The 26644-nt window shown below is 40.1% G+C and overlaps 1 protein-coding gene across 7 annotated transcripts in view; it reads left to right on the top strand.

Annotated features, from left to right (window-relative positions):
- NEK1 (NIMA related kinase 1) overlaps window positions 1-26644 on the top strand; it is a 154739-nt gene that overhangs the window by 77098 nt on the left and 50997 nt on the right. For all 7 annotated transcript variants that reach the window (XR_008792455.1, XM_056113833.1, XM_056113829.1 and 4 more), the window contains 4 exons: window positions 18328-18459; window positions 22298-22363; window positions 23043-23268; window positions 25222-25374. Coding sequence is in view for 6 of the 7 variants with exons in the window: in XM_056113833.1 (XP_055969808.1) it covers window positions 18328-18459; window positions 22298-22363; window positions 23043-23268; window positions 25222-25374 (577 nt within the window). In the remaining variant the exon portion in view is untranslated. The remainder of the gene's footprint in view (window positions 1-18327; window positions 18460-22297; window positions 22364-23042; window positions 23269-25221; window positions 25375-26644) is intronic.

Below are 26644 nucleotides of genomic sequence, written 5' to 3'. Positions count from 1 at the left end.
CTGCCCACGTTCGGTAGTCTCATGCCAGCTCCCCCACCCCGGGGAGGTCGATGGCGATGGGCAGGAAATGAGGACCAGGCTGATTGGTATCAGTTGCAGTTTATTCCAATCCCATCTCCATTCTCTGATTCTCCTCCTGAGTTTTCCTCTCCCATGCTACTTCATTCTCCTCCTCAGTCCCCTTTCATTCTCCTTCTGGCTCTGGAATCCGGATCTCGATACCCTTTCTCCTTCTCCTTCTCCTTCTGGAGTCTGGATCCTGATCCCCCAGCCCACTCTTACAGTCTAGTTAAATCCCAAAGCATGAGGGGTTGGGGGTAACAGTTTCCATAGGTGTGGTCACAATCAATAGGGGTAGAGTTCTTTCCCTTGGGGATAGCTGCTTCTAGGACAGATTCTCATTAGCAGGTTGACCCACCCTAGAGTGGAATCTCATGGATGTGTTTCTCCTCTCCTTGTCCAGCAAACATATAAGCATTCATAATATTAATCATTTTGTATGGACACAGTAAGAAATACATTAAGCTTATAGAATTGCTCTCCTAGGGCCATCTTAATCTCAGACTACAGTGCTCAGGCCAGATAGTCTTTCCTCTCCCTAGCATGGTCCTAGTCTTGTCGTTACTTTTGGATCATGACAGCATTTCCTACTTTGGACAAACTGGCAGGCTACTGAATGTAGCCTGCCCACACGGCAGACTCTGGCAAACTCCCCGTGGCGTACCCAATATGCCAAATACCAGTATCAATGATGGGTCTCATTCTCCTAAAGAGTCTTGAATATAATCTCAGGGCTAGGATGAAGGAGACGTTACTGGGGCCTGCTTGAGGCAATTGACGATTAACAGGATGATTTGTGATTTGTGACAGCATTTTCTGTGATCAGGCTCTTAACTTATAATTAAGAATTGTGGTGCTTTGGCCTGGCCCATTTCGATGCCAGGGTAGCTCACAGCTTGCCCTGGTTCTATTCAATCCCTCATTGCTATCCTGCTTTTGCAGTGGTAGGAATTAAGGGCAACTGAGGCTTAAGTCGAGAAAGCAGATGCCTGGGAGTGAATAATATTCAAAGCCAAATAAATCCTAAGTTACAAAAGCATAATATAGACTGTCTTCCTGTATCTATACAAAAAGGACATTGCTTTAAAGTAAATTATTCATAATGCATAAGGAGAGGAGAAAGACAATATTTCACTCATACATATAAAATCATAGATTTCTGAGGAATCTGACCTTACAAGTTAACAGAGTCTAATTAGGGGGGAAAGGCTGATTAACTGGTTGGGGAGGAAAGCATAGGGAAGAGTCTACAGATAAACACAATGGAATGGAAGTGCCTCAGGAGCACTGTAATAAACCTGAGTTCCTTGTGGCAAGGGAGAAAGGACAAAGCAGTGTTATCCTACCGGTCCAATCCCGTTTGGAATTTTGGGACAACAGCGACATCGGTCAGGCAAAACCGTCGAATGTCAACATTAAACTTTGTAATTCGATTATACTTTTCTTCTCTCCCTGGCTCTTTCTTCCTTTGTGCCCTCTTTGTCTTTCATTTCATCTCTTTCATATTTAAGAATGACTTACAAGGAAATTATCTAAGGTTTTGAGTTGAGGTGGGAACCAAATTTATTTATTTATTTGTAGTGCCAAGTCATCAATAAGAGTCATTTAGTAGCTTCACCTTCTTTCCTCCATTGGTTTTCACTGCTACCTTTGAGATACACTGAATGTTGTTGTTTTGAGCCATGCCTGGTGTTGCTAGGGGCTACTTTTGGCCCTGTGCTTGGGTCCCAGGGATTGAACCCAGCCTAAGATATACCAAATTCTTTTTTTTTTAAATTTTTATTAGTGGAACACCATGAGGTACAGCTGTAGATTTACAAAGTTTTGTGCTTGGGTTTCGATTATACAATGATCAAGTACCCATCCCTCCACCAGTGCCCATTTTCCACCACCATGGATCCTAGTATCCCTCCCACACACATCTCCCCATCCCACCCTGCCTCTGTGGCAGGGCATTCCCTTTTGTTCTCTCTCTCCTTTTGGCTGTTGTGGTTTGCAAAAGAGGCATTGAGTGGCAATCATGTTCAGTCCATAGTCTACTTTCAACATGTATCTTCCCTCCTGGGAGGATCCTCCAAACACCCTTTATTTGAGATATACCAAATTCTTAAACATACTATATATGTTAATTCTAGAGAATTAATATAGAGACTGTATTTGTCAAGCTATATAATTTTTCCGGACTCTTTCTTCTGCTTCATTGCTTCTTATCTTTATTCTGCCCACATCTCATTATATTAGTAATTATGGATATAGATATATTTTAATTTCTGATGGAATTTGATCCCTTGGTCTTTAGTTACTGTATTGGTAAGTAGTCATGACATACATTATGACTACAGTTCCTGATTTATTTATTGTATACCAGACACATTTTCACCACTCTGCTATTACATCTTCATTTAATATCTTGAGTGTTACAAAGCATTATCTAGAGAGAATAAAAGCACTGGATGAAATCACATTTCCAGAAAGTGTAGAGCAGGAATTTGAATCTGGACATACCCATATTAAGGGTTTTATTCTTATTTGTCATGTAACCCCCCCACCCCTGCTTTATATTATATAGTACTTGATTATTAATCTGTTATTTTGTTGTTATTGTTTAGATGGGGGATTAGACCCACACTTGTATTGAAGGCTAGTGCTGGTGGTGGTAGAGTCACACTTATAGCGTCACACTTGACAAGGAGGAATGAGATTGGGGCTCCCACAAGGATGCCTCCCACAGTAAGGGCTGATATTCTTACTACACTGGTAAGAACTGCAAAGGCTGGTGTCTAATAATTATTGGAATAAATAATCTTTCTACCTTTAATGGAAATGCTTCAGCAGTCTTTCTGTTCTGTTTGGTAAAATATCAAGGGACTGTAATTTTATCTCTATTCTTTACAGTTTTTATCAGAAATATGTTTTGAAGTATTCCAAGGTCTTCTGTCTATCTGTTAATATGATTGTATTTCTTTTTGTTGTTTCTTTTTTGATCACACCCAGTTGTGTTCTGAGCTCACTCCTGGCTCTGCACTCAGGGATCACTCCTGGTGGCCTTGGGGGACTTTATGGGGTGATTGGGATCAAACCCAGGTAGGCAGTGTTCAAGGCAAGCACCCTACCTGCATGCTATTGCTCAGGTTCCTGATTATATTTCTTGCTAATCTGCTCATTGGTATAATATTTAGAAAGGTTCTCTTACCAGATTCCTAATTAAAAAGAACCATTTTGCTATAAGACTGCTGAGGCATAAGTCTAAGTATGTTTTTTTTCAATAGCATCCCTTTTATCTTTTTTTTCAGAGTAATTTTAGGTAATAGCTACTCTGATTTCTCCATTCTCTGCTAATTATGTTTTTCTTTTCTAGTTTGAAGTAGTGGAGGATATTCATTTTGTTCGTTCTTTTCTTTCCTGACTTCTGATATAGCATGAACCAGATTTGAATATGAAGCATAAATTGTGCTAATATGTGTCAACTCTATTAATTGTTTCCTGGCTCATTTGCAGGAATTCTGTCTGGCTTCAGATTTTTACACTGTTGAAATATATTTTTAATGCAATGTCTTATTTCCCCCCACCCCCTAACCTTTTTGTTATGTGACAGAGCATGTGACAGGCATATATCTGAGATAATTACTGTGGCAACTACCTTCTATTCCTCCACGAAAGTTGTAGCAATCAAATTTGTCAGAGACATAAACAGTTTATCTTCAATGTCAGAGTCATGAAATCTGCTTTCGTTCTCTAGGGGTTATACTCTCAGCACCAGAAACTATAACATCATATGCTGATTGGTGCAGTGGGGCAAAGGTTGTCAGGATGAATTGGTACAGACTGACTGTGGTTATTTTTTTATCATTTTTCTCATGGTCAGCCCACCACTGTCATCTTTCTGTTCAGTTTACAAAAGTGTTGTAAAATTTGTGGATTGTTGCCCCCTTGTAAGTTTAATTTTTGTCTTTAGTGATTCATTTTAGTGTTCTAAATAGCACATGATCATGATAGTAATATATCCATTAAATATGATGAGCTTATGCTTAGTGAAAATTAGTCTTTTTTTAAAAAAAAATGTGGTGTTATGTTAATCATATGGGTGCATTGTAGTATAGGATGAAAGCTCTCTCCATAACTTTATTTGATATTCTGGATTAGGAATTGATGTTACTCCATCTCTATCCATATATGTATTCATGCTTTTGTAGTAGCAGGCTTATGATAGAGTTCACTTGCCGTAGTCTGCCTCCTTTTTTTCCTTAAGGTAGAATGAATGAATGACTTAGCTTATGGAGTCTTAACATCGGGGGCGGGGGGGCGGTTGTTTCCTTTGCTCCCTGTTATGAAGGAACCTGCTGGGTTTAGTAATTCAGACTGTTGTGCTTACAGCAGCTCAAGACAATATATTTCAGAGAAGACAAAGCGTAAACCTTGTCATTATGTTTTCTTCCCCCCAAAATCAGCCCTGAAACATCTTACAAACACCTGTGAATGCAATTAAGATGTACTTAACCCAGACTGGTTTCCTTTTTATAACTCTTTTCATAACCAGTGTTTAAGAGTCAGTATAAACACACTTGCTCATTTAGAGTAAGAATGTAATCTGGCTATTGGATTTCTTTACCTTCTTATCAGTGTTAGAACATATTCACTGACATTACTGAATTTCATTGCTACCCTTATGAATGGATAGTTTTACTTTTTCATCTTAAATTATTATAAGATGAGGCCCATTATCTGTATTTCTTAGCACCTATTTAGGCAACATGTTTATCCTTTGGTTAGGTAAGAGATTCTATATATTTTTAAAATTTTTGTTTCTTTGTTTTGGGGCCACACCCAGCAGTGCTCAGGGTTTACTCCTGGCTTTGTGCTCAGGGTTCACTCTCTTGGTAATACTCAGGGGACTATATATTGTATTGAAGCTTGAACCTGGGTAGGTTGTGAGCACCCTTCCCAGTGTCATATCTCTCCAACCAGAGACTGTATTTTAAATATGAAAGTTCCTATTTGCTGCACTTAAAATTGCTCTGTCTCTCATTTCTACCTTGTTCCATTCTTTGTACCTGCCACAGACCCATGAAGCTCCTGGTGGGAATATTTCTCATTGCTGTTTTCCTCGGAATGGTCCTACGTTTTGTCTTGGTTTCCATTCTTACCCATTTAAATGGACACATCATTTGGAGATTGATTTAATATCATTGTACCAGGTTTTATAGGACATTGATTGAGTTCTAGAGATCACTGCAAGATACATTTACTTTGACCTCAGAGATTCAAGGACATTGAAGAGGATCAGAATTTTACTTTTGCTGAACATGGAGCTAACTTGCCCTAAGCAAACCCCCTCCCTGCTGTCCTCTTCAGTCCCATCATTTTTGTTAGTGGTGGATTTATTATAGTTTTAAAGCATGCACAAATGACAGCTTGACTATTATTGGTGTATTAGTAGTTTCTAGTAAACTTAAGTATTTCCTTATTTTTTTTTCTGGAAACGAAAAATTGTTTTTGTTTTTGGGCCACACCCAGCAATGCTCAGGGGTTACTCCTGGCGGTGCTCAGGGGACCATATGGGATGCCGAGAATGAACCTGGGTCAGCCACATGCAAGAGACCTATCCGCTGTACTGTTATTCTGTTCCCCTGAAATATGCTTATCGTGGCAACATTAAACTGTGGTAGTGACTCTGACTTTTTAGATTCCACAGGCAAGTAATCCATTTTCATTCCGAGGAATTGCTGTAGCGTGTATTTGGTAAGATTGTCAAACCACCTGCTGTAACTACCTGCAGCTGAGACAAACAGGTCCTCTGAAGTTCATGAATTGAATGATCTCCCTAGGGCTTGGAAGTTTGAGCAGAATATCACGATTTGAAGTTGCCATTTATTTAATCCAGAAATACAAGCCTGATGAAACATTGAATCTGGGGAGTTCCTGCTTCCTAGACTCCTGTTGCTGCTTGGACCCTTGTCTTTTGGAGTCATCTCCTCCGCCCTTACGATCCTGCATAGAGCTTTTTCCTCTCTCCTCCCTTTCTCCCTTCCTGCATTCTCTCCTTCCTTCCTCCATGTAAAAATACATGATGTACTTTGTAGATTTGGTGAAATTTTGAGTTTAGTCATTTGGTGGCACTGCTGCTTAGTTTTTCAGCCAATACTTGACGCATGGTATATAAGCAGTTTCACAATGATTAAAGTCCTTTGTGGAGTTGTGAGCAATGTAAAAACTTTAATTTGTGAACCTGGTGAGAAAATGGCTAGAATAAATTTGGGAAGCAGTTTTTCAGGCTGACCTTTGAAACTTACAGGCCCATGTTTTTTTTTTTCCCTCTCTAAAAGTTTCTTTTAACTGAGATTTAAGTTTGAACCTATGGTTTGAGAAATACGTATCTTAGACTTATGTAGAAGGTTCTTTTTTTGTAACAGAATTTTATTTTGTTTTGAGTTTTTATGTTTTGTCTTGTATGCCATTTTAGTTTCCTTAGTTTGGTGGGATGTGTGTGTGTGTGTGTGTGTGTGTGTGTGTGTGTGTAGCAACAGATCTGCTGCTTCTGAGGTTACAGCTGGTTCTGTGTGCTCACGGATCACTCCTGGTGGTGCACAGGAGAACATATGGGGTAATGAGGATCAAACCCAGGTTGACTGTGTGCAAGGCACGTGTCCTACCTCCTATACCATCATTCTGGCCCCGGTTCGGTGAATTTTTATGTTCTATTGGGTCAACTTTTTGAATTAAGGACTTGGTCTGATGCTTTGTTTTGTTTTTTTCTCATGAAAGTTTAAAAAATGCTATCTTTGGGGGTGTGAGAAGTACTCAGGGGCTAGACTTAATTATGTACTTGGGGTCACTCCTGCCGTGTCCTGGGGACCAAATGCAATGCCAGGGATTAAACTGGGTTTAGCCGCATAATAAGGCAAGTGCACTAGTCCCATAAGAAAGTGTCATCTTTCTCCTTAAAGTTTAGGGAACATTGAATAGCCTTAACATTCTGGTTACCTGTAATGTTTACTTACACAGAAGGCTCAAGTTTTGCTATATAAGTTAGAGATGTAGGTTATGTTGACTTCAAATAATGTTGCCACATCTTAGTAGTTACTTTGAATAACATTAACATTTTTAACAACTGACTTAATTTTATTATTAAGTAATTTTAAGAAGTAGGAAGATGGTGGTTTTTATTGTAATCCAAAAGCAAACTTTTATAGTAATTTGCAAAATATTTTCTGCATTAAAAATATCTTTTGGGGGCCAGAGGATAGTATAGTGGGTGGGGTGCTTGCCATCCACATTTCTGACCTGGGTTTGATACCTGGCATTTCATATGGTCCCCTGAGCACTGCCATGAGTAATTTCCAAGTGCAGAGCCAGAAGTAATCCCTGAGCATCCATGAGCACGGCCCAAAAACAAAATGAGTAATCTTTCTGCTGATTAATAGATTTTTCAGAAGTACAAACAAAGGTGAATAGTGTGAAAATAATTTGGGTTCTTCCAAATCTTTACAAGCTCTCTCTTTCTGAACTTTAGGTTTTGGTTTCAACCCCTGTTTAATACATCACATTTTACTAGTAAAGATTAGATACATTCTCTGTTATGTTAGATTAGATTTCTCTTATATTTTAAAAATTATTTCATTGAGATTTTGTGGTTTTGCAATGTTACTAATAATGATTTCTTTTAAATTTAAAATTAATACTGAGGTTCAGAGTGATAATAAAGCAATTAGCGTGCTTGCTTTGCATGCAGCCAATCTCTCGTACCACATATGGTGCCTTGAACACTTCTAGGAGTAACTCCTGAATGTGGAGCCAGGAGTAACCTTGAGCATCACTGTGTGTGGCCCAAAAAAACAAACCAAAAAACCTGCATAATTTGTGTATTCAGAGAATATATACATACACACACATATATATATATATAGAGAGAGAGAGAGAGATTTGTTTATTTTTTTGCTTGTTTTTTGGAGGCAAGGGGCACGCACCCAGCAGTCCTCAGGGATTACTCCTGGTTCTGTGCTCAGGGATCACTCCTGGCAGACTTAATCACTTAATCACTTAACTTCCCGTTAGTCGTCGATTTGCTCGAGCGGGCGCCAGTAACGTCTCCATTTGTCCCTGTCGCGTGCTGTAGCCCAATGGCATCTCTTTGCTCCGGGAACATGGAGGGCCTCAAACCGATCGTTCATGACCTTGACAAAGAAGTCTGACCATCTGGTAGGTGGGCGGCCACGCGGTCTTTTGACATCCCGTGGAATCCAATCAGTAACAGCTCTAGTCCAACGGTCGTCTTTAAATCTCATTACGTGACCAGCCCATCTGATTTTCGACACCTTGGCAAATGAGACAGCGTCCCTGATCCTTGATCGTCGACGGATGTCAGAACTCCGGATTCGTTCTCTCATTTGAGTGAAACGTGATATTCCAAGCATAGCTCTTTCTATTCTTCTTTGGGAGACCTGAATGGCGTTCTCATCTTGTTTGCGTAGGGCCCAGGTCTCTGAGGCATATGTTAATGCAGGAAGAACAGTGGAATCAAAGAGATGTGCCCGGAGCCGGAGGTTCTTCGTCCTCTTAGCTATTTCTTCGACGTTCTTGAAGGCGTTCCAAGCCGCTCTCTTCCTCCTGCGCAGCTCGGGTGCCAGGTCATTTGTCATGTTGTACTCTCGACCTAGGTACACATAGCTGTTGCATTCGGAGATGGTCGTTCCATTGAGAGCGAATGGGGCGTCAGGAACAAGGCTGTTTCTCATAAACATTGTCTTCGTAAGATTCAGCTGTAGTCCTACCTTTCCACACTCACGGTCAAAGTCGGCCAGCATTTGTGCTGCTTGGCTGATGTTTGGTGTTATTAAAACAATGTCATCAGCAAAGCGGAGGTGGTGTAGTTGCCGACCATCTATCTTCACTCCCATTCCTTCCCATTCCAGTCGTCGCATGATGTTCTCGAGGGTGGCACTGAAGAGTTTCGGTGAAATGGTATCACCCTGCCGCACCCCTCTCTTGACATCAACGATCACTTCTTTGTAGAATGGTGAGATCCTGGTAGTGAATCTGCAATACAGCTCACGGAGGATCCTGATGTATTGGGCTTGAATGCCCTGATTGACTAGGGCTTCAATGACCGCTTCCGTCTCAACAGAATCAAAGGCCTTCTTTAAATCAATGAACGTTAAGCAGAGCGGCATCTTGAACTCCCGAGAAACCTCAATGAGTTTGGTTATCGTGTGGATATGGTCGATGGTGCTGAATCCTTTGCGGAACCCTGCTTGCTCACATGGTTGTCCTTCATCTAGTGTTCTGCCAATCCTATTCAGGATGACTCGAGTGAACAACTTGTAGATGACAGACAATAGGCAGATCGGGCGATAGTTGCCAATGTCATGGATGTCTCCCTTCTTGAACAGTAGTACGGTCCTTCAGGGTCAGGTGAATGAGACCAGTTGTAGTTACTGGTTTTGGCATATCGAATACACAGCGGATAGCTTGCCAGGCTCTTCCGTGCGGGCGGAATACTCTCGGTAGCTTGCCAGTCTTTCCGAGAGGTATAGAGGCTTTTGGGGTGACCTCTAATCACCCTTTGTAGGTGTTACCATATTTGAACCCTATCAAATATGGTACGACAATTCCAGAAGACGGGTATTTAGTGTCTTATGATGTGTCGCGCGGCCGCTTGCGGCCGCGCGGGTCCGGAAAGCATCCTGGAGTGTGGCGATGGCTGGGTAGTGGAAGTAGTGTCGAGAGTGGAAGTCTGCCAGTGGGGTATTTATCTGGGTAGGGTGGGTCTCCTGTGCACAATTCGATCCCTGGGTGGTTGTTGGAAGCAGACAGGGCAGGGTAGGGTAGGGCTCCTGATTAGAATCCCTTTGTCACCTGTGGTGGTGGGAGCACTCAGAGAAGCTCTGTCCCTGGGTCCGCCGAGCCTGGAGTCCAAGGTCTCAGAGAGTTCCGCTTACCTTGTTCTGTGGGTCTTCAGTTGTGCGTGGGTCTCGGCCGGAGCTGCCGCGCGGGTCCGGAAAGCGTCCTGGAGTGTGGCGACGGCTGGGTAGTGGCAGACTAGGAGTAACCATATAAGGAAGTAACATACTTAATCTAAATTTTTTTTCTGGATTCAATTGGAGCTTTCAGTCTCTTAGATATTATGGTGTGCAGAGCCAGGTATAGGCCCTGAGTGTCACTGGGTGTCACCCAAAAAGCAAAAACAGAACAAAAAAAAACCAAATTATGGTGACTTCTTTGAATATATTCTGACAATAAACAATCACATTTTTTCAAAATATTTCCAAATGATCTTTAAGCTATAGAAGCATCTTAAACATCATTTTTCTTTCCAACAGTACTAAACTTTGGATTATTAAAGCAATATTTTATCAATTTTGTTCTAAAGCCTGTATTAAAGTCTTAAATTTACAACAAAATTGAGGGAGAGAAAATTTTCATCTACTCATCCTCCTCACATAGGTGTGACAACCTCCATTTGAGAACCTTTACCTGTGCTGGTTGTTGTGTTTCCATATGCCCCCGTGTTTCTGCCTCCATTTCTATCCCCTGCACACTCTTTCGTTTGTCATAGCCAGCGAACCTACACTGACAGTGCATCACTTAAGATCCAACATTTCCATTAAGGTTCATTTTTGGCATTCTACATTCTGTGGATTTAGACAGTTGTGAATTTGGACAAATGTGTAATGATATTCTTGTAATACCATGTTGTTGTTGTTGTTTTTTCATGGCCTTAAAGATTTCTCTGTAACTGGTTTTGAGAAGAGAGCTTAGCATGGTGGGGAGAATTAGATCAGTGGGGAGATGGGCACTCTGGTGAAGAATATTGTGTTGAATGATGTGTGCACAAAACCCTATCAGGAACAGTATTGCAAATCACAGTGGCTAAAATTTTAAAATATTCTTTCAGGTTTTTAAAATATGTATTTCTTTAAAGAAGTTAACATGTGCATTATAGGAAATGGAAAAAAGCAAGCCGAGGATATAGTTATACATAATGGCATGCAGTTATGTCTGACATGTCCTTTTAGGTCCTGTTTATCTACACAAGTAAACAGCCATTATGTTATTAAGCTCAGATGGTTATGTATCATGCTTCTTTATATACCGTGACTATTTACCATTTTGAAGATTCCAAACGATCAGTATTTGATATAGAATATACTATTAAAAATTAAATAATTTTATTAAGCAATAAATAATTTTTTTTAAAAAGAATGTACTCTCTACAGGACCAGGAGATGTTTAAAAAATAAATTAAAATTCTTTTCTTTGCTTGTTCATCACTCCCACCAACCGATTTTTTTTGGTCTCTTTAGCATGTCATATATAATAATTTTTTATGCTATTTTTCTTTCACTTATCAGTGAGCATTCAATGTTCCTCTTCATCCTTGTGCGGTTTAATGGTTCATTTCTTCTTAGTGCAGAATAATATTTCACCAATTTTTTTTAATCTAGTCACCTACTAAAGGACATCTTATTTGTGTCTAAGTTTTGGCAATTATGATGAAAACTGTTAATTATCTGTGTGCAGGTTTTTTTGTTTTGTTTTGTTTTTGGTAGAAATCGGTTTTCAACTCTTTTTGGTAAACTCCAGATAATATGATTGTTGGATCATGTAAGAGAGTGTTTTGTTTTGTAATTGCCTGGTTATCATTCAAAGTAACTATCATTTTGCATTCTCCTCAGAAAGAAATGAGAGTTTCTGTTTTTCTACTTGCTCAGAAGCTTGTAGTATTATCTGTTTTCAAGTTTACTCTCGTAATAGATGTTGAACTTCACATTGTGTTTTAATTTACCTGGTGCAATCGAATATGGATATGGATCTTCATCTCACGTTCTTATTTGCCATTGATTTCATTTCCCCTGAGGTGTCTGTTGGGTATTTTTCTTTTGTAGATGCTTTTTTTTCCCCTTACTCAAGTTTTAGGGTTTTTAAAAATAAATTTTGATTAATAGTCTTTCTTTGTGTCTTAAAATTGTTGGCTTAAATTATCTTTTTCTTGGGCTGGAGCTATAGCACAGCAGTAGGGCATTTGCCTTGCATGCAGCAGGCCCAGCTCAGCCAGATTTGATTCTTCTGCCCCTCTCGGAGAGCCTGGCATGCTACCGAGAGTATCTCCCCCACACGGCAAAGTCTGGCAAGCTACCTGTGATGTATTCGATGTGCCAAACACAGTGACAACAAGTCCCACAATGGAGACGTTACTGGGCCCACTCGAGCAAATCGATGAACAACAGGAGGACCGTGACTGATACCTTTTTTCTGGCAGTATGTTTCACAGATCAAAAGTTTTCAATTTTTTGAAGTTCATCTTACTTTCTCTTTGATGTACCATTCCTTTGGTGATGAGTTTGAAATGTCATTGCCAAGTCCAAGATCACCTAAATTTTCTCATGTTCTGTTTTTATACTCAGGTTTTTGATCAGTTTTTTTGGTTTGTCTGTTTTTGTCACACCCAGTGATGTTCAGGGGTTACTCCTTGCTCTGCACTCAGGAATTACTCTTGGCAGTACTCGGAGGACCATATGGTATTCCCAGGATTGAATCTGGTTCAGCCGCATGAAAGGCAAATGCCCTGCCTCTGTACTACTGCAGTGCTCCCCTGAGTTTATTTTTGTGAAAAGTTGTAAGGTCTGTGTACAGATACATTTTTTTTCTTTTTTGCATTAGACATCTAGTTTTTCTAACACTGTTTATTGAAAGATTATTTTTTTCCTCCACTGTTAAAGATTAATTATTTTTGTATTGATCTTTTTATGAGCTCTCTATTCTGTTATTAATAGTTTTGAGTGTGCTTCCTGGAGTCAAACTTAAAGTCTCACATACATTTGATGAAGCCATGGTTTCTTTTCTTTTTTTCTTTTTTCTTTTTTAATCACCGTGAGATATAGTTACAATGCTTTCATGTTTCAGTTTCAATCATCACGATTATGATCACGACCATCCTGTTATTCGTCGATTGCCTCGAGCAGGCCCCAGTAACGTCTCCTTCGTCCTAGCCCTGAGATTTTTTAAAAAGTGCCATATTCAAGGCTCTTTCAGAGTTAGGAGAATGAGACCCATCATTGTTATTGGTATTTGGCATATTGGGTATGCCACGGGGAATTTGCCAAACTCTGCCGTGTGGGCAGGTTACATTCGGTAGCCTGCCAGTTTGTCCAAAGTAGGAATGAGATAAGATGTCGCGCTGCCTCGAATGCTGCCGCGCGCTTCTGGGAGCTGGGGTTTATAGTCTCTGAGTCTTGGCCGTTGATGGGATTACACGGCACCAGGGGGCCAGTTGGTGGGTGTGACCCCCGCCTACTGGAATTTGGAGGATCTGGGTGGAGGATGCTCAGCCCCGCTCTGACTTCAGTTTCAATCATACAGTGATCAAATACCCATCCCTCCATCAGAGCACATACTCTACCACCAATGTCCCCAGTCTACCCCCTTCCCAACCCTCCCCCTGCCTCCTAGGCAGAAAATTTCCCCCAAACTCTCTCTTTACTTTTGGGCATTAGAGTTTGCAATACAGATACTGAAAGGTTATCATGTTTAGTCCTTTATCTTTCAGCACACATCTCCCATCCCGGATGATTCCTCCAACCATCATTCTCTATTCCAGCTGCCTTCTCCCCTAGCTCATGAGGCAGGCTTCCAACTATTGAGCAATATTTCTGCCCTTGTGTCTACTGTCCTTGGATATTATTCTCATATTATATTACTTTCTATTCCACAATGAGTGCAGTCCTTCTATGTCTGTCCCTCTCTTTCTGACTCATTTCACTTAGCATGATACTCTCTATGTCCATCCACTTATAAGAAAATTTCATGACTTCATCTTTCCTAACAGCTGCATAGTATTCCATTGTGTAGATATACCAAAGTTTCTTTAACCAGTCGTCTGTTCTCGGGCACTTGGGTTATTTCCAGATTCTGGCTATTGTGAACAGAATTGCAATGAACATACAGGTGCAGGTGTCATTTCTACTGTGCTTTTTTGCACCCTCGAGGTATAGTCTCAGAAGTGGTATTGTGGGGTTATATGGAAGCTCAGTTTCTAGTTTTTGAAGGAATGCCCATATCGTTTTCCAGAAAGGCTGGACCAGTCGACATTCCCAACAGTGAAAGAGCGTCCCTTTTTCCCCACATTCACGGCAACACAGGTTGCTTTTGTTCTTTTGAATGTGTGCCAGTCTCTGTGGTGTGAGATGATATCTCATTGTTGTTTTGATTTGCATTTCCCTGATGATTAGTGATGTGGAGCATTTTTTCATGTGTCTTTTGGCCTTTTTTATTTCTGTTTTGAGGAGGTTTCTGTTCATTCTCCCCATTTTTTGATGGGGTTGTAGGTTCTTTTCTTGTACAATTCTACAAGTGTCTTGTATATTCTGGATATTAATCTCTTATCAGATGTGTATTGAGTAAATATTCTTTCCCATTTCCTGGGCTCTCTCTATATTTTGGTCACTGTTACTTTCACCTCCTTCTATTTTTTTTTTATCAACACCACAACGCTTTGTTTACTGTATGTTTATAGGAGGCATTAAAGTCACTCAATATAGTTCATTCAGTAATACATTAAGTATTTTTATTTTACATTGAGCAGCATTGATTTTGATATGAAATACAAGTTCTGAAGACTAGGTATTAGCATTGCGGTTCTGCTTTATTTTTAGAATATGCTCGGTAAATATTGCTCTGCATCTGTTTACTCACCTGAAATTCTTGTTCACAAGTCTGAAAAGAAAACAGTAGTAAGCCGACATCCCATGTCACCCTGAGTGTACATTTACAGACCAATTCCTTTTATTTGATATTCACAAGCTTACTTCACATTGTTTAGAGTGGAAATGGCAAGATAAAAATTAGTACTATGGTCAGCGAGGTGGGTCAGTGGTAGAGTGCCTGCCTGGCATGGGGACAACCAGTGTTCAGTCTCTAGCACCACAGACAACAACAAGGCATATATGAACACAACAGACGATTCAGTCTCATTACTTGTACCTATCACTTATTTCATTTACATTTACAATTTCATCGAGAGGTCTTTTATGTTAGGTAATTGATGTTCAGACTTTTTAAGATTGTCCCACCCAGAGTGGCCAGGGCAGCCCCAGCATTGCATCCTCAGGCCCTTGCCCTGAGCTGCCGGCCCCGTAGATGGAGAATTCCCAGGGGTCTCTCGGGTCTCCTGAGCATGACCTGGGTTCCTCTTCAACCCCAAATAAAAAGGTGATTATGTCAAACTTGCAGAAAATGCAGAAGCTTTTCTTTGAAATATAAGATTATTAACGAGAGTACTCTTCCCAATTCTTTTTTTTTATTATTATTAGTGAAACACCATGAGGTACAGTTGTAGATTTACAATTTTTTGTGCTTGGGTTTCGATTATACAATGATCAGATACCCATCCCTCCACCAGTGCCCATTTTCCACCACCATGGGTAATATCCCCCCACCCCCATCCCCCCATCCCCCCCTGTCTCTGTGGCAGGGAAATCCCCTGTGTTCTCTCTCTCCTTTTGGGTGTTGTGGTCTGCAAAAGAGGCATTGAGTGGCAAACATGTTCAGTCCATAGTCTACTTTCGACATGCATCTCCCCTCCTGGGAGGATCCTCCAAACACCCTTTATTTGGTGCTCCCTTCTCTATCTGAGCTGCCCTTTCCTCTAGAATGCCCGGCTGGCCACTAAGCTATGGAGTAATCCTCCTGGTGCTGATCTCAGCTATTCTTGGGTATTAATCTCTTATTTTGTTACTTTATATCCCCCAGATGAATGCAATCTTTCTATGTCTATCCCTCTCTTTCTGACTCATTTCGCTTAGCATGATACTTTCCATGTTGTACCACTTGTATGTAAATTTCATGACTTCATCTTTTCTAAGAGCTACATAGTACTCCATTGTGTAGATGTACCAAAGTTTCTTTAACCAGTCATCTGTTCTTGGGCATTCAGGTTTCTTCCAGGTTCTGGCTATTGTAAAGAGTGCTGCAATGAACAAACAAGTGCAGATGTCACTTCGACTATACATTTTTGCCTCTCTGGGATATATTCCCAGGAGTGGTATTGCTGGGTCAAATGGGAGCTCAATTTCTAATTTTTTGAGAATCGTCCATACTGTTTTCCAGAAGGGCTGAACCAGTCGATATTCCCACCAACAGTGAAGGAGTGTCCCTTTCTCGCCACATCCGCGCCAATATCAGTTGCTTTTGTTTTTTTGGATGTGGGCCAGTCTCTGAGGTGTGAGATGGTATCTCATTGTGGTTTTGATCTGCATCTCCCTGATGATTAATGATGTAGAGCATTTTCTCATGTGCTTTTTTGCCTTTCAGATTTCTTCTTTGAGAAAGTTTCTGTTCATTTCATTGCCCCATTTTTTGATGGGGTTGGATGTTTTCTTCTTGTGGAGTTCAACCAGCACTTTGTATAGCCTTGATATCAACCCCTTGTCGGATGTGTATTTGGCGAATATCCTTTCCCATTCTGTAGACTGTCTTTGTATTTTGGTCACTGTTTCTTTGGAGGTGCAGAAGCTTCTTAGTTTAAGATAGTCCCATTTATCTATCTCTGTTTTCACTTGCTCGGCCAGTGGCATGGCATCTTTGAAAGTACCATTAGCCTCAATGTCATGGAGGGTTTTTCCAACTCTGTCTTCAATGTACCTTATGGTGTCTGGTCTGATGTTGAGGTCTTTAATCCATTTTGATCTTTTGTACATGGTTTTAGGCAGAGTTCTGAGCCCATTTTTTTGCATGTAGCCGTCCAGTGATGCCAGCACAATTTGTTAAAGAGGCTTTCCTTACTCCACTTCACATTACTTGCACCTTTATCAAAGATTAGATGATCATATGATTGAGGGGAGATGTCAGTGTATTCAACCCTGTTCCATTGGTCTGCAGTTCTGCCTTTGTTCCAGTACCATGCTGTTTTGATTATTACCGCTTTGTAGTACAGTTTGAAGTTAGGGAGGTTGATTCCTCCTATTTTCTTTTTCCCAAGAATTGCTTTAGCTATTCGTGGGGGATTATTGTTCCATATAAATTTCAGGAGTGTTTGCTCCATTTCTTTGAAGAATGTCATGAGTATCCTTATAGGGATTACATTGAATTTATACAATGCTTTCGGTAGTATTGCCATTTTGACAATATTAAGTCTCCCGACCCATGAGCAGGGGATATCTTTCCATTTCCTCATGTCCTCTTTTATTTCCTGAAGTAGCGTTTTGTAGTTTTCTTTGTACATGTCCTTTACTTCCTTAGTTAAGCTGATTCCTAGGTACTTGATTTTCTGGGGAACAATTGTGAACGGGACTGTTTTTTTCATGTTGCTTTCTTCTCTCTCACTGTTTGCGTATAGGAAAGCCATGAACTTGTGGGTATTGATTTTATAGCCTGCAACTTTACTATATGAGTCTATTGTTTCTAGGATTTTTTTGGTGGAGGTTATTGGGTTCTCTAAGTATAGTATCATTATCATCTGTGCATAGTGAGAGCTTGATTTCTTCCTTTCCTACCTGAATGCCCTTAATATCTTTTTCTTGCCTAATCGCTATTGCAAGTACTTCCAGTACTATATTGAACAGCAGTGGAGATAGTGGGCATCCTTGTCTTGTCCCTGATCTTAGAGGGAAGGCTCTCAGTTTTTCCCCATTGAGGATGATGCTTGCTGTAGGCTTGTGGTAGATGGCTTTAATTATGTTGAACTCTTCCCACTTCTGAAACAAACTAATACTGCCCTCCCATTGTCCATTGATTTGCTCGAGCAGACCCTGTAACGTCTCCATTTTGAGACTTGTTGTTACTGTGTTTGGCATATTGAAACCTGGGTAGCTTACCAGGCATTGCCGTGCAGGCAAGATACTCTTGGTAGCTTGCCGGGCTCTCCAAGAGGGGCAGAGGAATCAAACCCAGCTTGGCCGGGCTGGCTGCGCACAAGGCAAACGCCCTACTGCTGTGCTATCACTCCAGCCCAATGAATTAATTTAAAAAGGACTAGATTATAATCCCTAAGAAGTTTTTATTTGTACAGATCATTTTATGAAACATTGATAATGCAGTGGGAAAGAGTTATTTAGTGCTTTCTCTCACATGGTTGTGTTTACATCTCGGGTCAGAGATGTCTCTGTTCTTTTGTTTTTCCCCATTACTTAGGATATTGCCTTGCATAATGAAAAATGAATGAAGAAAAGAATTACTTTTCTCTAAGTTGAAATAGCTGGGATATTATATAATCCATTTTATCTCTTTATGTAGATATAAGTTGTTCAATCTAAGTTAAAAACATTTTTTCCCTAGCTGTTCACTAAAGGACTGAGGAGTTCTGATGGGACACTGCCTTTGGGCCAGTGTGACGCAGGTGGCTCGCCATCAAAGCAGCAAATGAGACCTGCCATTTCGGTGACTTCTGCTTTGAAAGAAGTGGGTCTGGTAAGTGTCCTAAAATTTAGAACTAAAATTTAGAACGGCCAAAATATTATTAAAATGATGAGGTTAAACAAAGTCCTAATGTTCTTTATTATTTTCTTAGGAAAAAACTATTTCTAAGATTTTTGCATGTGGTTTGTTCTAATGATAGGTGTCTGTTCTAATGATAGGTTTTTATATTTAGAACTATCCAGTACATTAAAATTATTTAAAATAGTTCTCTTTTTCACTTCTAAATAACATAAAACTAAGGCAATATTATAAATGTTCCTCAAAATGGAAGAACTACTTTTACACTCTAGCTCTTACAAAATGTTGCTTCTCTTTGACATGTAAAGAAATTCTAAAAATAAAATTCAATATGTATAGAGAAGGGAGCACCAAATAAAGGATGTTTGGAGGATCCTCCCAGGAGGGGAGATGCATGTCGAAAGTAGACTATGGACTGAACATGTTTGCCACTCAATGCCTCTTTTGCAGACCACAACACCCAAATGGAGAGAGAGGACACAGGGGATTGCCCTGCCACAGAGACAGGGGGGGATGGGGGGATGGGGGTGGGAGGGATATTATCCATGGTGGTGAAAAACGGGCACTGGTGGAGGGATGGGTATCTGATCATTGTATAATTGAAACCCAAGCACAAAAAATTGTAAATCTACAACTGTAAAAAAATAAATAAAAAAAAAATAAAAAAATAAAAAAAAAAATCTTTGGCATAGCACATGTTAGAGGAATCAGTATAATTATATTTAATTCATCAGTTGTTTTTAACCTCTTACTTCTGAATTGTGTTCATGCCATATTTAGGATATAACATTTGGGCCATACCTGGCAATGCTCAGAGATTACTCCTGACTCTGCATTAGGGATTACTCCCAGTGGTGCTCCAGGGACCACATAGGATGCTGGGGATTCAACTTGAGTCAGCCACATGCTAGGCCCGCACCTTACCTGCTCTACTGTCTCTCTCACTCCCACAAAGATTTTTGGTGGTATAGATTAAATATTTTATATAGATATGTAAATAAAGCTCTGTGCTCAGTAGTCATTCTTGTTGGTGCTCAAGGGATCATATACAATACTGGGATTGCACTTGGGTTGGTCACATGCCGGGGAAGTGGCTTATCCGCTGTACTATTTCTGGTCCCCCAAATAAAATTATAGCCTTAGGGGGTGGAGTGGAAGATGCCAGGGATCCAAACGCAAAGTCTTGTACATAAAATGAAGTGTTGTATGGTGTGTTCCACTGCTTAAATGTACCAGGACCATCACATACTCTCAGAAGGTCTAGAGGAACATTTTGATGGGTAGAATAAAACAAGATAGACTGCTGTTTTAGAGTTATCTTTAATATTTATAAGCATTATTCTTACTAAGCCATATTACTACACATAGAGAATTGACTTTTTTCCCTAAGCAAAATGTTAAAATAAGTTTTGACTACTATATGTTAATGGTTTTTTATATATATATATATGTATACACACACATACACATATATACATACACACACACACACACAGCCAAGGTGACCCAAACCCATTTCTTTTTTTTAAAATTTATTTATTTATTTTATTAGTGAGACATCATGAGGTACAGTTGTAGACTTAAAATTTTTTGTGCTTGGGTGTCAATTATACAATGATCAAATACCCATCCCTCCACCAGTACCCATTTCCCACCACCACGGATCCCAGTATCCCTCCCATCCCCCATCCCTCCCCCCCCCCCCCCCCATCCCACCGTGCCTCTATGGCAGGGCATTCCCTTTTGTTCTCTCTCTCTTATTGGGTGTTGTGGCTAAACCCATTTCTTAAAGTGCCTTAAATGTAAACCAAAAATCAGGTGCCATAGAGGAAGTGGATGGATATAGTTACATATGAGATCAGTAGCCCAAATATATGCAAATAATTGGCACTCTACTGAATATTTTTAAAATTTTTTTATTTTATAAAGTAGTTCAAACTCAATACATCAGCATCCTCTGTGAGCTGTATTGCGGATTCACCACCAGGATCTCACCATTCTACAAAGAAGTAATCATTGATGTCAAGAGAGGGGTTCGGCAGGGTGATACCATTTCACCGAAACTCTTCAGTGCCACCCTGGAGAACATCATGCAACGACTGGAATGGGAAGGAATGGGAGTGAAGATAGATGGTCGGCAACTACACCACCTCCACTTTGCTGATGACATTGTTTTAATAATACCAAACATTAGCCAAACGGCACAAATGCTGGCCGACTTCGACCGTGAGTGTGGAAAGGTTGGACTATAGCTGAATCTTACGAAGACAATGTTTATGAGAAACAGCCTTGTTCCTTATGTCGAATTCGCTCTCAACGGAACGACCACCTCTGAATGCAACAGCTATGTGTACCTAGGTCGAGAAGTCAACATGACAAATGACCTGGCTCCCAAGCTGCGCAGGAGGAAGAGAGCGGCTTGGAACGCCTTCAAGAGCATCGAAGAAATAGCTAAGAGGACGAAGAACCTCTGGCTCCCGGCACATCTCTTTGATTCCACTGTTCTTCCTGCATTAACATAAGCCTCAGAGACTTGGGCCCTACGCAAACAGGATGAGAATAGTATTCGGTTCTCCCAAAGAGGAATTGAAAGAGCTATGCTTGGAATATCATGTTTCACTCAAATGAGAGAAAGAATCCGGAGTTCCGACCTCTGTCGATGATTAAGAATCAGGGATGCTGTCTTGTTTGCCAAGGCGTCAAAAATCGGATGGGCTGGTCACGTAATGAGATTTAGAGACGACTGCTGGACTAGAGCTGTTACCGACTGGATTCCACGGGATGTCAAAAGATCGTGTGGCCGCCCACCAACCAGATGGTCAGACTTCTTCATCAAAATCATTAACGATCGGTTTGAGGCTTTTCGTGTTCCTAGAACGAACAGATGCCATTGGGCTATACTAGCACACGACAGGGACAAATGGAGACATGGAGACGTTATTGGCGCCCGCTGGAGCAAATCGCCAATTAACGGGAAGTCAAGTGATCAAGTGATAAAGTAGTTCACAATATTTGATTACATTAATATTCAGACACTGATCCCACCATCATTATACCTTCCACCACTATATTTTGGATGTTTCCATCTCGAACCCCAACCCCTGTCCCAAAGCAGAACCAAAATAATTTATTTTTTATTGTTTGTTATGGAAAACCACTGAAAATGCTACCAAAAAGTTTCCTTAGAGGACAGAGGGTGAATATTGTTATATATCACCAGGGGCCATTAAGCCCTTCTATAAGAGATCACTATCTTGTTAAAGGTTGAGCTTTGTGTGCTTATATATATATATATATATATATATATATATATCTCCGTAAAAAATATTTCCATCTAAGATTGGTTGCCTCCTACTATGAATCTGGTGTGGTACTCTTGGAGTATGTGTAGGGTGTGTGGTATGAAGTATGGCATGGTCCAGGAATAGGTTCACTCGTGGGTGAGGCTGGCCAGAGCATGTGAAGAGTAGTTGTGAGCATGGTGGCGGTTAAGTTCTGGAGGTTTTTGGCTGCCGTGGCTAGGTCCCTTGGGGTGGGGAGTGGTCTCACCTGCCACCCTTCGGGGCTCCCTGAAGCACCTGGCACAGGGTCCAGCAGCATGGTTATGGCGAGTGTCAACTCTACTGAATATCAAGTTTACTGATAATACTTAACTATTACATTTTTTAATGAAGCAAACTGTATTGACATTTCACAGTATTAGAAAATTCAAATGAAGCAATTTAATGGGAAAAAAAACCTGTAAAACTTATATGGCTAGGTGGTCTTTAAAAAATAACATTTTTTCCTTGCTTTGTCCCTGTGTTTAAAGGACAGAAGTTTAACTGGTACTGAAGAAAACTCAGAAGAATGGCAAAAGACTAATGATATTATCTCAGTAAGTACAATTTTCTAATTTTTCTATTACAGCTCTTTTACTTACTCATTTCATTTCATTTTCATCATCCTGTTATTCGTCGATTGCCTCGAGCAGGCCCCAGTAACGTCTCTTTCATCCTAGCCCTGAGATTATATTCAAGGCTATTTAGGAGAAAGAGACCCATCATTGTTACTGGTATTTGGCATATTTGGTACGCCACGGGGAGTTTGCCAGACTCTGCCCTGTGGGCAGGCTACATTCGATAGCCTGCAAGTTTGTCCAAAGTAGGAATAAGACAATAAGATGTCATAAAAAAAAGTTCTGTTAAGATGTCGCGCGGCGCGAATGCGGCCGCGCGGTTCCGGGATCTGGATTTTATAGTCTCTGAGTCTTGGCCGCTGATGGGATTACACGGCGCCAGGGGGCCAGGTGGTGGGTGTGACCCCCGCCTACTGGAATTTGGAGGATCTGGGTGGAAGATACTCGACTCCAATTCGAGTAGGCTTGGAGGTCTCGGCCCCGGAACCCGCGTGGCTTTGTCCCTCTGCCAGTACCTTCATGTGTGCGGAGAGTGGTCTCAGCATGGTGGTGGCTGGTCCTGGAGGTCTTCGGCTGCCGTAGCCCTGGTCGGGGCGGGGAGGAAAGCTCAACCTTACTCATGGAAGTTAAATGGTCTAAAACATTTTACATCTTTCAGAATAAACAGGAAATACTACGCAGATTAAATCAAAATCTTAAATCTCAAGAAGATGAAAAAGGAATGCAGGATCAGTTTGAGACGTGTGAACTTGCTCATGAAGATGCCAAAGAACATGATAAAGAAAAATCGGGATCATCGGATCGCAAAAAGTGGGAGGCTGGAGGTCAACTTGTGCTTCCTGTGGGTGATTTAACATTGGAAGCATCCTTCTCTGCAAGTGAAAGTGTGTATCAGGCATTAGTATCTTATTTCTGGTCTAGCACATATAGAGATTGTGGACTGGACTCTCTGAAAGAAACATTTAGGGGGCTTGAGAGTGTCTGTACATGTGGAAAATGGAGAAAATTATTCAACCTCAAATACGGCAAAGATTTTATTACAAAGTATCTACTGTAAGAGAGAGAACTAATCATACAGATTAATCTATAATAAAGGATGATTTTGTTGAGAATAGTGAACTCTGACAGACCATTTTAGGCATTTAGCAGAGATATTGAGAAGGTTTGACATTGTGATTCAGTTATTTACTAATAATTGCTAAGTGTTTTCTGGATTTCCTAGGAATGGAAATAGAACAGTGACAAATTAAAAAAAATTTTTTTGAGCTTATTTTTTAAAAAGGAAAAATCTAACCAACAACTCACTATAGTTTTTAAACTTTTTTGATGGACAAGCTTCAGAGTATTAATTATGTCTGTTTATTCAACTAGTTCTTTCCCGCTGCATGCTACACGATACTTAACAGTGAAGGCATACTTGCTGAGACATTGTCCCTCATACTGAGTTGAGAGTTCAGAGGAAAGAGAAATTTGAGACAATTACAGTTGATAAGTATTATGCTAGGAATGATCATTGGCTAATGTGAGAGTCCATAACAGGGACTAAATTGATCTTGAAGAGCTAATGCAATGATATATAGAAAATACAGTGTACTGAAGGGTAAGGTGAAACTGAAAACCAAAGAGAATATTTTAGGCAGAATATCCAGACCCAGATAGCACAGCGGGCGTTCGCCTTACAAACGGCCAACATGGCCGACCCGAATTCGATTCCTCCACCCCTCTCGGAGAGCCCAGCAAGCTACCGAGAGTATTCGATATGCCAAACATAGTAACAACAAAGTCTCCAATGGAGACGTTACTGGGCCCGCTCGAGCAAATCGACGATCAACGGGCGGGCCTTTACCTTTTATCCAGACCCAGAGAACTCTCAAAGCTCAGAGAACCAGTTCATCCTCAATTTAGCATGAGTTCAGAATGGTAAAGAGGAAGAAATGGACGAGGTTACCAGGCTAAATGTTGACGTGACCTATACTGTAGCTCGGTCAATTTGTTTCTTTTCACTTTCTACTTCCAAAATTTCTCATCAAGCCATAAGGGTAGTAAAAGAAATGTGAGCAAGTGGAAGTTAAAATTTGTCAAGTATTATTCTTAAAATGTAAAGATGTTGTTTGAGATTCGATGGAAATTTGCTTACGATGTGGAATTTAAGTTAGAATTCAGCAGACAAAAACACAAGATTTGTTTTTAATCCATATGCGTATTTAGTATAGAATGTTTTCTTTTCCCCAATTAAATTTATAGGAACAAATATATACATATATTTGAGGGGGGAGTGGACCATACCCACCAGTGCTCAGGGCCTACTCCTAGCTGTGTGCCCAGATTTCACTCCTGTTGGGGACTGGGGGCACCGTACGTAGTGCCCAGAATTAAACTCAGGTCAGCTGTGTGCATGGCAAGTGCCCTGCCTACTGTTTTATCACTCTGGCCCAGAGTATCTATGTTTTAATTTTTTGTGTGTTATTGCTTAATATCTTAGGGAGTTTTTTTAATTTTCTTAAGTAATTTTATTTTTGTACTCCCTAAAATACTTCAATCAATATTTTAGTTAAATTCATTGGATAATTTAATTCACTTTAAAAATGTTAGTTGCTTGTTTTTATCACTAATCTCAGTTGCTTTTGTTCTGATAATTATCGTTGATTTGCTGAAATTCTTATTTTTCTTTTTAAAGCATCTTTATCTTAAACTCTATAAGATAACTTTTTTCTTGTGAAGCACTTAATTGGATATGTGGTGGATAATTGGAGAAGAAAGTCTTAAATCTGCCGTACAGTGCAATATTACTGTTATTCTCTTTCATCTAGTGTTGCTTTTCTATCTTTTCCTTACAGATCATACAGTGGGAGACGTTATTAAATTAGATCCTGGTGGGTCTCCAAGAAGAGTCTGGGGGAAAAGCCCTACGGACTCTGTTCTCAAGATACTTGGAGAAGCTGAACTACAGCCACAGACAGAACTTTTGGAAAGCACAGCCATGAGAAATGGTATGTAGAAATTAGTTGTTTTGCTATATTAAAAGTAATATTATTAAAAAATTATACTTATTAAGCTGTAGCTATTTTAAGTAAATTTTCAGCAATTATGTTTGTCATAATTTTCTAACTTAAGATGGAGAGTTTATATTTTCCTGATAGTTGTCTCAATTCATAGTTTTGAGTTTTGATCTAATACCACCTGGATGGGATCTTAAAAAAAAAAAAAAGTAGAAAAGGAAATGTATATGGAGGGAGCTGGAAAAGTAGAACGGTCAGAACGAAAAAGATGTAAAAGCAGTGTATGAAATAATAATTATGTTTTGATGTGGATTCAGAAGTTGGGTTGACTGAAAGATATTCGTAGTTGGTGGACAGGCATTATCCTAAAATAAGAAGAAGGCATCTGTTCAGGTATTTGCCCATTTAGAAAAATTGAAGTATTAATCTTTTATTTACTTATTTATTTTTGGTCTCATTTGGGCTCCACACCATTTGTGCTCTGGGCTTCCTCCTGGCTCTGTGTTCAGAGATTACTCCCATTGGTGTTCAGCCGTGTGCAGGAATAGCAAGTGCCTTACCCATTGTTCTGTCTCTTCGGCACCTATTTTCTTATTTTTAAGAGCTCTTTATATGTTTTGGTTAATAGTCCTAGATGACTTCTGCGGATTTTCCTTCTATGGTTTGTATTATCTTTCTGCCATTCACAGAGTAAAATATCTTGGTGCCAGGTAGCAGACCCGTAGTCTTATATATGCAGAGCATGTGCTATGCCATTCACTTTTATCCCAAGCCCACAGAGTGACAGTAATGAGAAGGATATAAATTGTGTTTACTAATTTTTATTTGTTTGTTTTTGGTGTTTGTGAATGTCCAGTTGTGCCAGCTCCATATGTTGAAGACACAGTTAAATTGTAAATTGCTTCAACCTCTGAGAAAACACTGTAGCAACTGCGCATAAGATTAAAAATAGAACTTACATATGATACAACAACACAGAAACATTATCCTAAGAACACAGGAACATTAATTTAAAAAGATAGGGCTGGAGAGATTGTGGAGAGACATGTGACCTACCTGGGTTCAGTCCCCAATATCCAATATGTTCCTCCTATAGTAGTGATTTCTGAGTTTAGAGCCAGGAGTAACCACTAAGCATCTCCAGGTATGGCCCAGAAACAAACCAGAAGATAAATGCATATCTATGTTTATTATAACAGTATTTACAATATCCAAGATCTAAAATGTGCCCCAACAGCTAAGTGGGGGTTAGATAAAGATA

The sequence above is a fragment of the Sorex fumeus genome, unplaced genomic scaffold (assembly GCF_029834395.1).
Source record: "Sorex fumeus unplaced genomic scaffold, SorFum_2.1 ptg000024l, whole genome shotgun sequence".
NCBI classification, from domain to species: Eukaryota; Metazoa; Chordata; class Mammalia; order Eulipotyphla; family Soricidae; genus Sorex; species Sorex fumeus.
This window is presented reverse-complemented; position numbering and strand designations above follow the sequence as displayed.